At 50.8% G+C, this 10,612-nt stretch overlaps 4 protein-coding genes across 4 annotated transcripts; 3 read left to right on the top strand and 1 right to left on the bottom strand.

Moving 5' to 3' along the window:
- Positions 1 to 593: 593 nt before the first annotated feature.
- M409DRAFT_38305 (uncharacterized protein) lies at positions 594 to 764 on the top strand (the record flags this gene model as incomplete). Its single annotated transcript, XM_033810902.1, has 1 exon — positions 594 to 764. The coding sequence occupies one exon, from the start codon at positions 594 to 596 to the stop codon at positions 762 to 764; it is 171 nt and encodes a 56-aa protein (XP_033659243.1).
- Positions 765 to 2,694: 1,930 nt separating this feature from the next.
- On the bottom strand, positions 2,695 to 4,620 carry M409DRAFT_31123 (uncharacterized protein; the record flags this gene model as incomplete). Its single annotated transcript, XM_033810200.1, has 3 exons — positions 2,695 to 4,046; positions 4,104 to 4,540; positions 4,595 to 4,620. The coding sequence occupies 3 exons, from the start codon at positions 4,618 to 4,620 to the stop codon at positions 2,695 to 2,697; spliced, it is 1,815 nt and encodes a 604-aa protein (XP_033659242.1).
- Positions 4,621 to 6,010: 1,390 nt separating this feature from the next.
- Positions 6,011 to 8,915, top strand: M409DRAFT_61732 (uncharacterized protein; the record flags this gene model as incomplete). The annotated part of the gene is made up of 5 exons (XM_033814859.1): positions 6,011 to 6,400; positions 6,457 to 6,949; positions 7,068 to 7,807; positions 7,890 to 7,923; positions 8,065 to 8,915. The coding sequence occupies 5 exons, from the start codon at positions 6,011 to 6,013 to the stop codon at positions 8,913 to 8,915; spliced, it is 2,508 nt and encodes an 835-aa protein (XP_033659241.1).
- A 580-nt stretch (positions 8,916 to 9,495) lies between these two features.
- Positions 9,496 to 10,158, top strand: M409DRAFT_34156 (uncharacterized protein; the record flags this gene model as incomplete). The annotated part of the gene is made up of 1 exon (XM_033810315.1): positions 9,496 to 10,158. A coding segment is annotated over one exon (663 nt), but the record flags the coding sequence as incomplete, so codon positions are not given.
- Between the last annotated feature and the right edge of the window lie 454 nt (positions 10,159 to 10,612).

The raw sequence follows: 10,612 nt of genomic DNA, 5'->3' as shown, positions 1-10,612 counted from the left end.
TATATGTCCCTCGACAGGCAGTCTTGTTGCCTAGCATAGGATGGTGCTGCCTATGGCAGCCTTGTGCACGTAGCAGTAGAAGCCAATCATCAACTTTCCGCGAGCACTAGAGGGAGCAATATAGCTGGAGTTAATACCTATGGCGTGGTGGAAGTGGCGCCGCCTGGAGCCGTCCTTTTGCGCCGGTTCTGGTCAAAAGTCGGGGCCGCAACGCACGGACCAACGTCCCGGGCTACACGATCCGTGCGCTGCTTGGCACCTCAGTAGGGCGCTTTATTCTTTGCTAGTCTACTTCATGGATCTCAAGCAGCATATACTGAACGCCATTTCAAACTTTTAGAACAAACAGCACACCTCGATACCCAAGTGCGCGACTGATCCCGATCAAGGTCGGCTTCATAGTCGGCATCTGCGGTGGAGTATGGAGTGAGAAGATAGGCATCAGGCTCGGCGATGTGATCAAGGATGGGCCGACGAGAGATCGCATAGCAGGCAATGAAGTCATTTCTTGCTTTGAAAGCACTGAATACGATGTCCCATTCAGCTTGCATGGCGTCCCTGCAGAAGACGACTTTGCTCAGCGTACCACGGAGATGCAGCAGCTAGAGATCTTAGGCTACGCCGGAGCACACTCAGCGAAGGTCTGCGTAGTTGACGGCCTAGGTGGCATGGGCAAGACACAGCGCTGTTTTGAGTATGTGCGCAAGCAGAAGGACGACCTTAGCGCAATATTCTGGCTAGAAGGATCGTCAAAAGAAGCTTAGCAAAGTAGCCGTACGACTACCGGGAGGCACGTCACGATACTCGACTACAGCGCTATCGCGAGGCCCCTGACAAGCGGCTGACAGTATGGACGCTTCGATTAAGCTGCCGCCGACTGGCTATCGGAGCCCGAGAGCACGCGGTGAATGCTATCCTCGATAACATCGACCGTGATTGGCAGACAACCGGAAGGACCCTCGAGCGTTTGACTTCACCACGTCTCTACCAAGGGCTGATCACGGGAATTTGCTACGAACAAGAAGACTTACCAGACTACATCAGCCGGAAGGTAGTCTTCGACTACACAGTGTTTATAATAATTTGAGAAGGGAGATAACAGAGACAAGGGTAAGCAAACAATTCGAGAGTAAGTGGATTCCCTTCTCCCACCAAAGGAAAGCTGAACTCACATTGGGCATGCCTGCAGATGCGAAATTGCTACTTGAGAAGCCCGGAGAACTTCCTCTTGCGTTCGTACAGGCCGGAGCATACCTCAAGCAGCCAAACATGGCTGTACATGAGAACCTTCATTTCTACAACGAAACTTGGGACGATCTTGTAGCCTATCAAGACATATATTCGCCGCAACAATGAGTTCAGCGAAGTGTGCTCACAATATGGAAGATTTCGTACGACCAAGTGGTTGCGGTGGACCCCAAGCAGCAAGACTCCTTGCCCAGTGAGGCTTCCTCTATGCCGGAGACATATGGTATGACCTAACAGCATCGTTGCTATACGTGGATAGAAGAGCTGCCGGAGGTGGAAATGAGGTGGATCTTCCGACTACCAAACTCTCGTTTAGGACCTCGTTAAGCGTGCTCAGTCAGTACTCGCTTGTAATATCGCGTGCCGAAGACGGCAGCTTCTCCAGCAACCCGGTCCTGCACGCATGAAGCGTACACTGTCGTCGCGATAGAATACCGAGATTAGCTGCAGACTCAAGCGATAATGCCAAATGCAGAGATTGCTGCTGCTACTCGCTTTCCTAGTAACCTCACTGGGCTACGATATTTCCTCCCCCATGCTGGGAGTGCAGCACAATAAAATTGCAGACCCCGTTCAGCAACACGATGACCTTTACGACACTGCGCACTGGACGGCTGAACGAGAAGCCTTGAGCGAGGTAGAGGGCCTGTGTCTGTGAGCGCTAAGAGGATATGAGGAGGCATGGGGACCAAAGCACACGTCAACGATCGACACCTTTAACGGCCACGGCCTCCTCTACTCCGATCAAGGCGATTTAGGCGAAATGAAGAAGGCGGAAGAGATGTACTTGCGAGCGCAAAGAAGATATGAAGCAGTCGGAGGCAGTTGCGAAGCTCACATTCGTGACTTGCAAAGACAATTTGCGAGACTTTGGCTTTGGACCTGGGGAAAGGTATATGTCTATAGGCACTCTTGTGCGCGAGTTGCTCACTCGCGTGTCGCTGGATTAGAGACGTGCTATGTCCAGTACAATTTCAGAACGGAACTGTTATAGCCCGTCTTGCTGTAACCACCACGCCAGACGGGTGTTCTGCGAGATACCCACATTCTGCGCAATGTCTTACCGCGAAAAATAATGAAAGGCGACAGGGAGCGACTATCGGCGGAACCGCACTTTGCCGTTATGATTATCGCGCTTTCCAACTTATGGCTACGTTATTCCTTTCCTTCACGAGTGACAAGAACCATCACAGTATCCAAGTCGCCCAGCATCACGCGGTATCGGCTCTTTTGTAGCTACACATGCTTCGGCAAAACTCTAGGCTCACGGAGCTGCTTACCCGTAATATCGAACCGTCTCTCAGTCTTGGCCTTGATGTCATTCTCATGCCTTTAATCCCCAACGTAGCGAAGGTACATAAATGACGTGACTTTGACAAGACCGATAATGTTGTGGATCATGAACACAGTACACCCTGTGTTGGAATCCTGCAGGCCTTTCTATCGTCAATGAACGCACAGGCCGTTGCTAACCTTGTATGCCTGTGCGTGAGCCCCAATGGCCCGTCCCGAAGGATCCGTCTGCATGCTCCATGTAGGCACCCATCTCTGCACAGTACTGGCGCAGTACGATGGGAAGTGCTCATCAAACATACACCTATACCAGTATGCTTCCTTCGAATCGGGTATATCGTCACCCCAATGGGGCTTCTCTTCCCTAATGTTGGCCGGAACCATTTGCTCATCGGTGACTGTTTTTTCCGCCTCGTGTTTAAGACTTTCGATCCAACTATAACCTACACCGTCACTAAATTGCTCCTTTTGCCGCCATAGGATATGCTGGGGAAGATATGGTTTCGCGCCTGGCTCGCCCTCTGTATCGAAAGCTTTGCGCAGTATGTACTTTTCGATGCGGTCTGGAGTGATCATCTTCTCTTGTGGGTCAATATTCATGGCAACGTCCAGGAATTGCTTATCGAGAAATGGCATGCGAGCCTCAACACCCCAGGCTGAAGTGCTCTTGTTTGCTCGTAAGCAGTCAGCCAAGTGAAGGTTTTGGATCCGCCGTATAGTCTCTTTGTGGAATGCGTTTTTGTCAGGTGCGTTGTGGAAGTAGAGATAGCCACCGAAAATCTCGTCCGAGCCTTCGCCAGAAAGCACCATCTTCACACCAATCGCCTTAATCTTGCGCGATAGCAGAAACATTGGCGTACTTGCGCGAATTGTCGTGACGTCAAAAGTCTCCAAGTGAAATATGACATCGTATAGAGCGTCAAGACCTTCCTGAATAGTAAATGTAAAGGCGTGATGCCGAGTGTCCAGGTATTTGGCCACTTCTTGAGCCGCTTTGGTATCTGGAGCGTCCGGCAAACCAATCGAGAAGCTGTGGAGCTGCGAAAGAATTATAGCTGAGTCGAGGTGGTAGTTTTCGTCGACACCGGCAAGGGTCTGCTCGCTCGTCCGAGACGGAAGTGCGGTACCATTGGCTATGCCGTTGATTGTCGGAGTGCTGGTGCCTGAAAGCGATGCCTTTTGCCGAGCACGCTCGTTCTGCAGGCGAAGCGTTTCTCGCTGCGCGATTGCGGCGACCAAAGAGCTGTCTAGACCTCCTGAGAGTAGCACGCCGTAAGGCACCTCAGCCATTAATCTCTTTCTCACGGACCGTTCGAACATTTCGCGGAGCACACCTAGATCAAGACGGCTTGTCGGGATGTACTTTGGCTCGACCAGCCATCTAGGAGTGAAGTATCTTTCGAAAGCACCGGTCTTGCTGTCGTAGACATGGCCCGGCGGGAAAGGGTCAATTCCATCGCATACAGGGTGCAGGCTTTTCAGCTCAGAAGCAAAGAACAGCGCGCCTTGTCAATGTCAGGAGCTGCGTCGGAATCTCAACTTCAATGAGTTACTCGACATACCTGGGTATGTCGACGACCGTCCAACATAAAAGCTGGTGATGCCGACTGGATCTCTTGCAGCAATCAAACGATCTTGCTTTTCGTCGTGCAAAATCCAGCTGAACATGCCATCTAGGAACTTAGGAGTATCGATGCCATTTTGTTGGTAGAGAGGTATAATGACTTCACAGTCTGAATGCGTTCTAAAAATATATGAGGTCTTCAACTGTTTGCGTAAAATCTTGTGGTTGTAGATTTCCCCATTAACAGCTAAGGCAATGCCTTCGTCTTGACTAAGCAATGGTTGCGAGCCGGTGTCGACACCGACAATAGCGAGGCGTTCGTGAACGAGGATGGTGTTGTTGGCTATGTGGTTTCCACTCCAGTCGGGACCGCGATGCTTTATCTGCTTGCCCATACGAATCGCTGTGGGCCGGAAGTTTTGTACATCAGGATGGCTGTCCGAAATGGTTTAGCAAAAAGATTCTGTGTACTGCAAGAAAGACACGCACCAATGGCACGCGAAGATACCGCACATGATTGCGATTGTATTAGTGTATCTTCTAAGGAAAGGATTGGTTAAGGTCGCTCGATACAAAAACGCTGTCGCAACGAGACTCGAACAGGCCTCGACCTACTCTAGATGTTCTTATGCAGATGTGTCTTCATGAGCCACCGAAAGACGGTTATTTCACAAACACTGCAGCCTATGTTAGAAAGATAAGGACCAACGCGACTCAAATTTGAGGCGAGTCTAGGAACAGCCTGTTCTGTTCTGTTCCAGCGCTGGACGATGCAAACATAATTATGTCAATAACTAATAAAGGCATGTGACAGCTCTCTCATTTATACAACCTTCATCAACAGCGCCATGCTTCTTGAAGGGCTCGTTATCCTTGTCTTACTACAGCTCGGAAGAGGAATATTCTTGGTTATAGATACAACGTCTGTTTGTTAGATAACTAGCGCACATGACATGTACAATAAAGCTAGCATTACTCTGCAACATACCTTATGCATGCAGCAGTGTTACGGGTGTTGGCTGATTATTATTATTATTATCATTATCTAATTATACCTCGATTTAGCTCCCTTGTGGGTCCATGCGGGCTGCTTATATCTATACCTGCTTACAAGGACGCAACCCGCGGCAATCGCCCATTTGTAAACTTCTTCCTTGTCAGTAGCCTAAACCCCTTCGCTCAGTAACGATATAATATCATGAGCTGTTCATGTCACAGCTTACGACGATGCTTACCCGACTTCGACGTCGTTCCTAGTTCTTCTACTCCGTTGTCGAAGTGGTACTCGAGACTTTTCTCCCAGAGTCTCCCCTGCGACAGAAAAGTGCGCAAAAGTGACCTGTACGTCGTCACTGCTTTGATACCCTCCTCAGTGCCTAAAGTTGTCCTTAGATCGCTCATCCGCGTATTATAGATCATCTTGTCACGACCTCGCCTGTATTGGGAACAGAACATGACGATGTGTTTAACGTTTAGCTGTTGCTAGCAGCATTCACAAAGCGGGCTTAGACAATCGGGGAAGTTTCTTCGCGCCAAGTATTGGTTAAGGCCGATATACTCCATGCGACGTAGCGTAGCTGAGATGTGTTATACCTTCTAAAGTCCTCGGTATAGAAAGTGTTATCTACGGGCCCACTTCGTAGTCTAAGCGGTAGTAGATGATAAGCCGGGCTGAATAGGGTGGAGCTAGCGGAAACTATAGTGGAGGCTCACGGCGGTCTCAAGAGTCGAAACAAGGGGCAATCTAAAAAAAGCATTTGGCTGTTGTTTCGGCGTCGGACGCCCCGGGTGCCGCATGAGTCAGCGCCGGACACTGTCCCCTGAAGTACGTCGCATCTGCCCAGTCTTCGCATTTGTATCTGGCTTCATTAGTATCAATTGCCTCCAAACCAGCTTGTCTACAAGATGACTACTCGTCTTATTCCCCATGCGGCCGTGTCTGCCTTCAGAGACTCTTCCGGGTTTCCGATACCTATCTCGGCGAGTGACAACGGCACAAATCAGGTCACTACAGCAGACCAGCGAATTATCCGCAAAAGCTCTCGCAAAGTGGCCCAGAGGGCGGCTAGCGGTGAAGTAGGCGCCCGGTTAGACTGTCTGTCGATGGACGAAGTGGAGCGCGCCCCGGGAAATACTCAACTGCCTGACACGGAGGTGTCTTTGCTAAGTCTGCTACAGAAGCAAGACACGAATCAAGCGGACGCTGTCAAGCAGGTTCTGAATCACATGTCAGACCATGCAGAAGAGCACGCACTACAGATGGCATTGGTGTGGCGCTACGCAAAAGAGCATGAAGTATGGAAGAGCTGTACAAATCCATATTGGTGGACAGAAGATGTGTTTTTGAACAGTCTCGACGGAAACCAGACCGTACGACTGTGTATTCAGTTTGGAACGTCCACGGACGTTGCGCGCCGGGGAAGATCAACATCATCCAGCGAAATTGGGGCGAGAAGTGGTATAATCAAGCACGTCAGAGGAATATCTTCCCGCCTGCCGAGCGCGGAGCTGCAAGTCTCTCAAAAACCATGCTTAGACTCATCGCCAATGTGAGCAGCTCTGTGACTCTGAGCCAGGCATTGGAGTTTCTCGAGCACGCTATCCAAGATCGGACAGCGGTTGGATCGCGGAGAATGTTGGGCTGGAAAGCTGCAACGACCACCCATCTTATGCTCTGTGACGTGCAATCGCTCATAGCGCATGTTGAGGAAGAACGGCCAATGTCTGCCACGAAGACGTCACAAAAGACACAGCCTACAGGCTCAGATGAGGAAACCCTGGAGTTAATTAGCTCGAAGGGAATATCAAGTCTCTCTGCTTTTGGAAGCTCAACGCAATCGAAAGGTAAGGCACCTCATTTCAATTACAAACGAGAAAATGAACCCGCAGCTGCGTAGTCAGAGGAGAAAAGCGAAGCTCCAGACGACAGATGATGTCGAGCAACTGCAAATTATTCTTCAAGAGGTATCAGCAAGAAGAACTGGTAAAAGGAAGCCACAGAGCGTTGCAAACAACAACAGCGACATACAAATGACTAGACAGGAAGGTCGAAGGAGCGAGATAGTCGTGGCAGCCACGGCGTCACAGGCAGGCAAGCGGAAAACCGTCGAGCCCTTGCAGTTGGACCATAAGACTTCTCGTGAGAAAAGAGCTCGGATACGAATGGACCGGCGACAGTCGATAGTGGACGCCCCCGATTTGCCCCTTGAGGCTGTAAGTGGCAGCGTAATCGCAGACGTGCCACCCGATGGTCGGCAAGACCATTCAACGACTACAGGCACAGTTAAGAGGCCTCCGCAGGTCGATCGCGCCCAGCAAGAGAAGGTGGATTCGCATGTCGTGAGAGACAGCGCGACGGAACGAGAGGCCAGGTATCAGAGCTCTACAAATTCTCCTACGGCTGAATTCGAATTTGTCGCTAATGGGAGCGCCTCCGAACACTTGGAACATGCTACTGGTCCTCGTGAAAAGCAACACGACCAACCTCTAGACTCTTACAACCATTGCACATCATGTGGTGGAAGCTGTTCAGCATGCGAGGTACCATCAGGTTTCAATGAATTCGAGCGCCGTAACCTATACTCGGCCGCCCACCGGGCCTTGGAGCTAGAGGCGAGAGCTCCTCATGCCACAGTGCGCAACTGGGTAAAGCCTATCAGATACGCAAGTTGCAGCGTAGGATTGCCCCAGGGTCCTGGAGAAGTGTGTATAGTATCGGCAAACAGCTTCTTCTCTGAGGCGACGAAGGGACGTCCTCTAATGCGGCCTATCATCCTTCGTGAAGGCTTCGATGATGCCGATGAATGATCTGCGGCGAGGTATGCGGATCAGCTGGATACGGCTTTTGCCGACCTGGAGGTTGACGTGCGTTAGAGAAAGGGTCTCTAAAATGAGCCGTCTGTGCCGGGCGTCTCCAGCCACTTTGTTGAGAAATCCACCAAACATGCTAAATCTACCAGACCTTACTGAAGCCATCGCGCCGGCGTTCCTTCGACAAGATCGATTCCGATTGCTAGATCTCTTAATCGAACGCTGTAAAGCAGATGCTACAAAACATTTGGGGAAACAACTTCATCTGTTGCCCTTTGACGTGGGAGGCAGCCGAAGATTCAACATTCTTGGATGGCCAGGTGCTTTCTCTGGTGCTCACGTCGACAGCAGTGGAGCGACATGGGTCCGCAATCTCTTTGGACAAAAGCTTTGGATGTTTGTGCCCGAGGATCTAATGACCCCAGCCGATTGGGAAGAACTTGCAGAGGACGGTGATGACTGGAACCCCGGCAACAAAGCCCGAGCTATTGTGCTACAGCCAGGAGATGTGTTTGTGATGAGACCTGGTCTTGTCCATGCTGTATACACTCTCGGCGATTCTGGGCCTAGCCTAATGATAGGTGGACTCTTCTTGGATAATCAGGACCTCATTCACACTCTGCAGACGTTTCACAGAATTGGGAAGAACCAACGCATCACGAATGAGCCTATTTCCCATCAGTTCGCACAAATTATCTCGAGCCTGGAGTGTATAATTCGAAGGAATTCTGCGCCATACTTCTCGACTCCAGAGGATCTGGATGTTTTTACAGACTTCTTGACGAGACTGCGTGCACTCGGCTGCGATTGCTCAAAGTGTGACGAAGAATGTACGTGTGCGCGCGAAAGTCGTCGTTGTACGCCGCTCTGCTCCGTGCATGTCTTTGGTGATGCGATGCTAAGGTCTTGCATGTCAGAAGAGTACTGCTCCTGCCATGTAAAATCGTGCCGCAGCGTACGCATCGGAGTCATGGGCTTGAAGCGCGTCGAAGGGCCCTGAAGCGCTAATTCCTCTCGACGAACGCCTGCTGGAACGGAGGTCAACAATGCAACGGAACAGGACACTCGTAAGCGGGACAACGGCTCGATGGAGAACTTCAAGAAACCATTAGACTTCGACGATGAATGACTGCTTACAGGGCCACGCATCCCCACAATCTGAGCAGGATTTTGTAGAAGACTTACGCTCCCAACTCAAAATGAACCGTCATTTAGCTTGTGCGACCGTGGACGGACATCATAGACGCCGAGTTGGATGGCGCACTCGTCGAATTGAAGTGTTATGTCGGAGGTGTCTAAGGAGGAAAGACGCTTTGTGTTGGGCGTGCTGGTGAAAAAGTAGGACTGACACATGGACCTGTACAGATTGTTTACAGGAGCTCCAACGTGCTCCTACAGTGCGGAAGTATAGTCGTATCTGGATCTCCGGCATCTGCTATTTCATGCGAATCCGTCTTCTAGCGCAGCAGCTACGTGAATCAACTATCCACTTCTGCGGGCTGAGGCTCACCGAGGCTCAAAACTACGTTTCCACAAACACAGCAGAGTGTTCCATGATATCAGAGCTTCCAGCTGACTGTCTGGAAATGCTCTTTCAGCTCTTCGTTACGTTTTGGACAGACTGCCCTAGTGATGGAGACCTCGATGCTACTGCGATTGCACGCTTTTCTGGGGTGCTAGGTATCCGTCCTTCGGAGCATGCATTTCGAACGGGGTACGACTACACACCTTACCTATCAGCCCTGATCTGGGTAGGGCGGTTGGTACTACTGGAATACGCAATGCCACTTCGGGGTTACAGTAGTCTCCCTGTCCCATGGCCGAGCCGTGAAGCATATCCTGATATTAGTGGACGGCTTTGTACCCAGATTCGTCCAAAATATTTACAACGCGGAAGCCTATCGCCGCTGGGGTATCTCATCGAAAGACTCCAGCACGGTAGAGCGATCGCGAAGCGCGAAGGACCACGGACGAACATCTCGTGGTCACCGGATGGCCAGACCTTGAGCATCGGCCAAGCAGACATTACGATACCGCAGTTTCGACTTGCTCTCCATGGTGTGATCACTAGAGTCCAACAGCAGCTTGAAGATCTGCTGTTAGGTTGGTGGCCTGATGTCCAACTCCAAGACATCCATGATGACATGTCTAACAGGCGTCCCGGGTACTCTTTTGTGTCCGAACCAATGAACAATTTACAATCAAGCTTCCGAGTGCTGAGCAGACGTGCTTTCTCGACACAAGGACGCTTCTCAGTCACAGGCTCTGGGTTGGATGCGGAGCGTAAGACATGTGAGGCCGGGCGCCCACCAGATGAGGACGAAAGAATAGTGGTCGAGATGGATTCAAGACAACAGCGGAAACGTAGAGGGCTCATGTGGGTGGAATTTTTCACTAAGAGACTGACTAAGGCGATCCATGTCTATAATTGCAACCTGATGAGATGTGGTGCCGAAAGAGACGTATGGCGCTAAAGGGTGTCCGGGCGAATACATGAAGAGTAGACGTGGTGAGTGCAGGGCAAAGAACTTAGTCCGGGTTTATATGCGACCGAATGAGGTTGAAACTAGGCGGGTAGCACTAGCGGCTGTCTGCATTACGACGGATCTCTTCACCGCCAACCTTCCGAGTGATCGAACTTTCGCGCGTACCGTTGGGACGTTGTGAGAGCGTTATCTCTTGGGACGGAAGGTCACG

Source organism: Zasmidium cellare, assembly GCF_010093935.1.
Source record: "Zasmidium cellare ATCC 36951 unplaced genomic scaffold M409scaffold_105, whole genome shotgun sequence".
NCBI lineage: Eukaryota > Fungi > Ascomycota > Dothideomycetes > Mycosphaerellales > Mycosphaerellaceae > Zasmidium > Zasmidium cellare.
The sequence above is the reverse complement of the archived record's forward strand: the minus strand, read 5'-3'. Positions and strand labels throughout refer to the sequence as shown.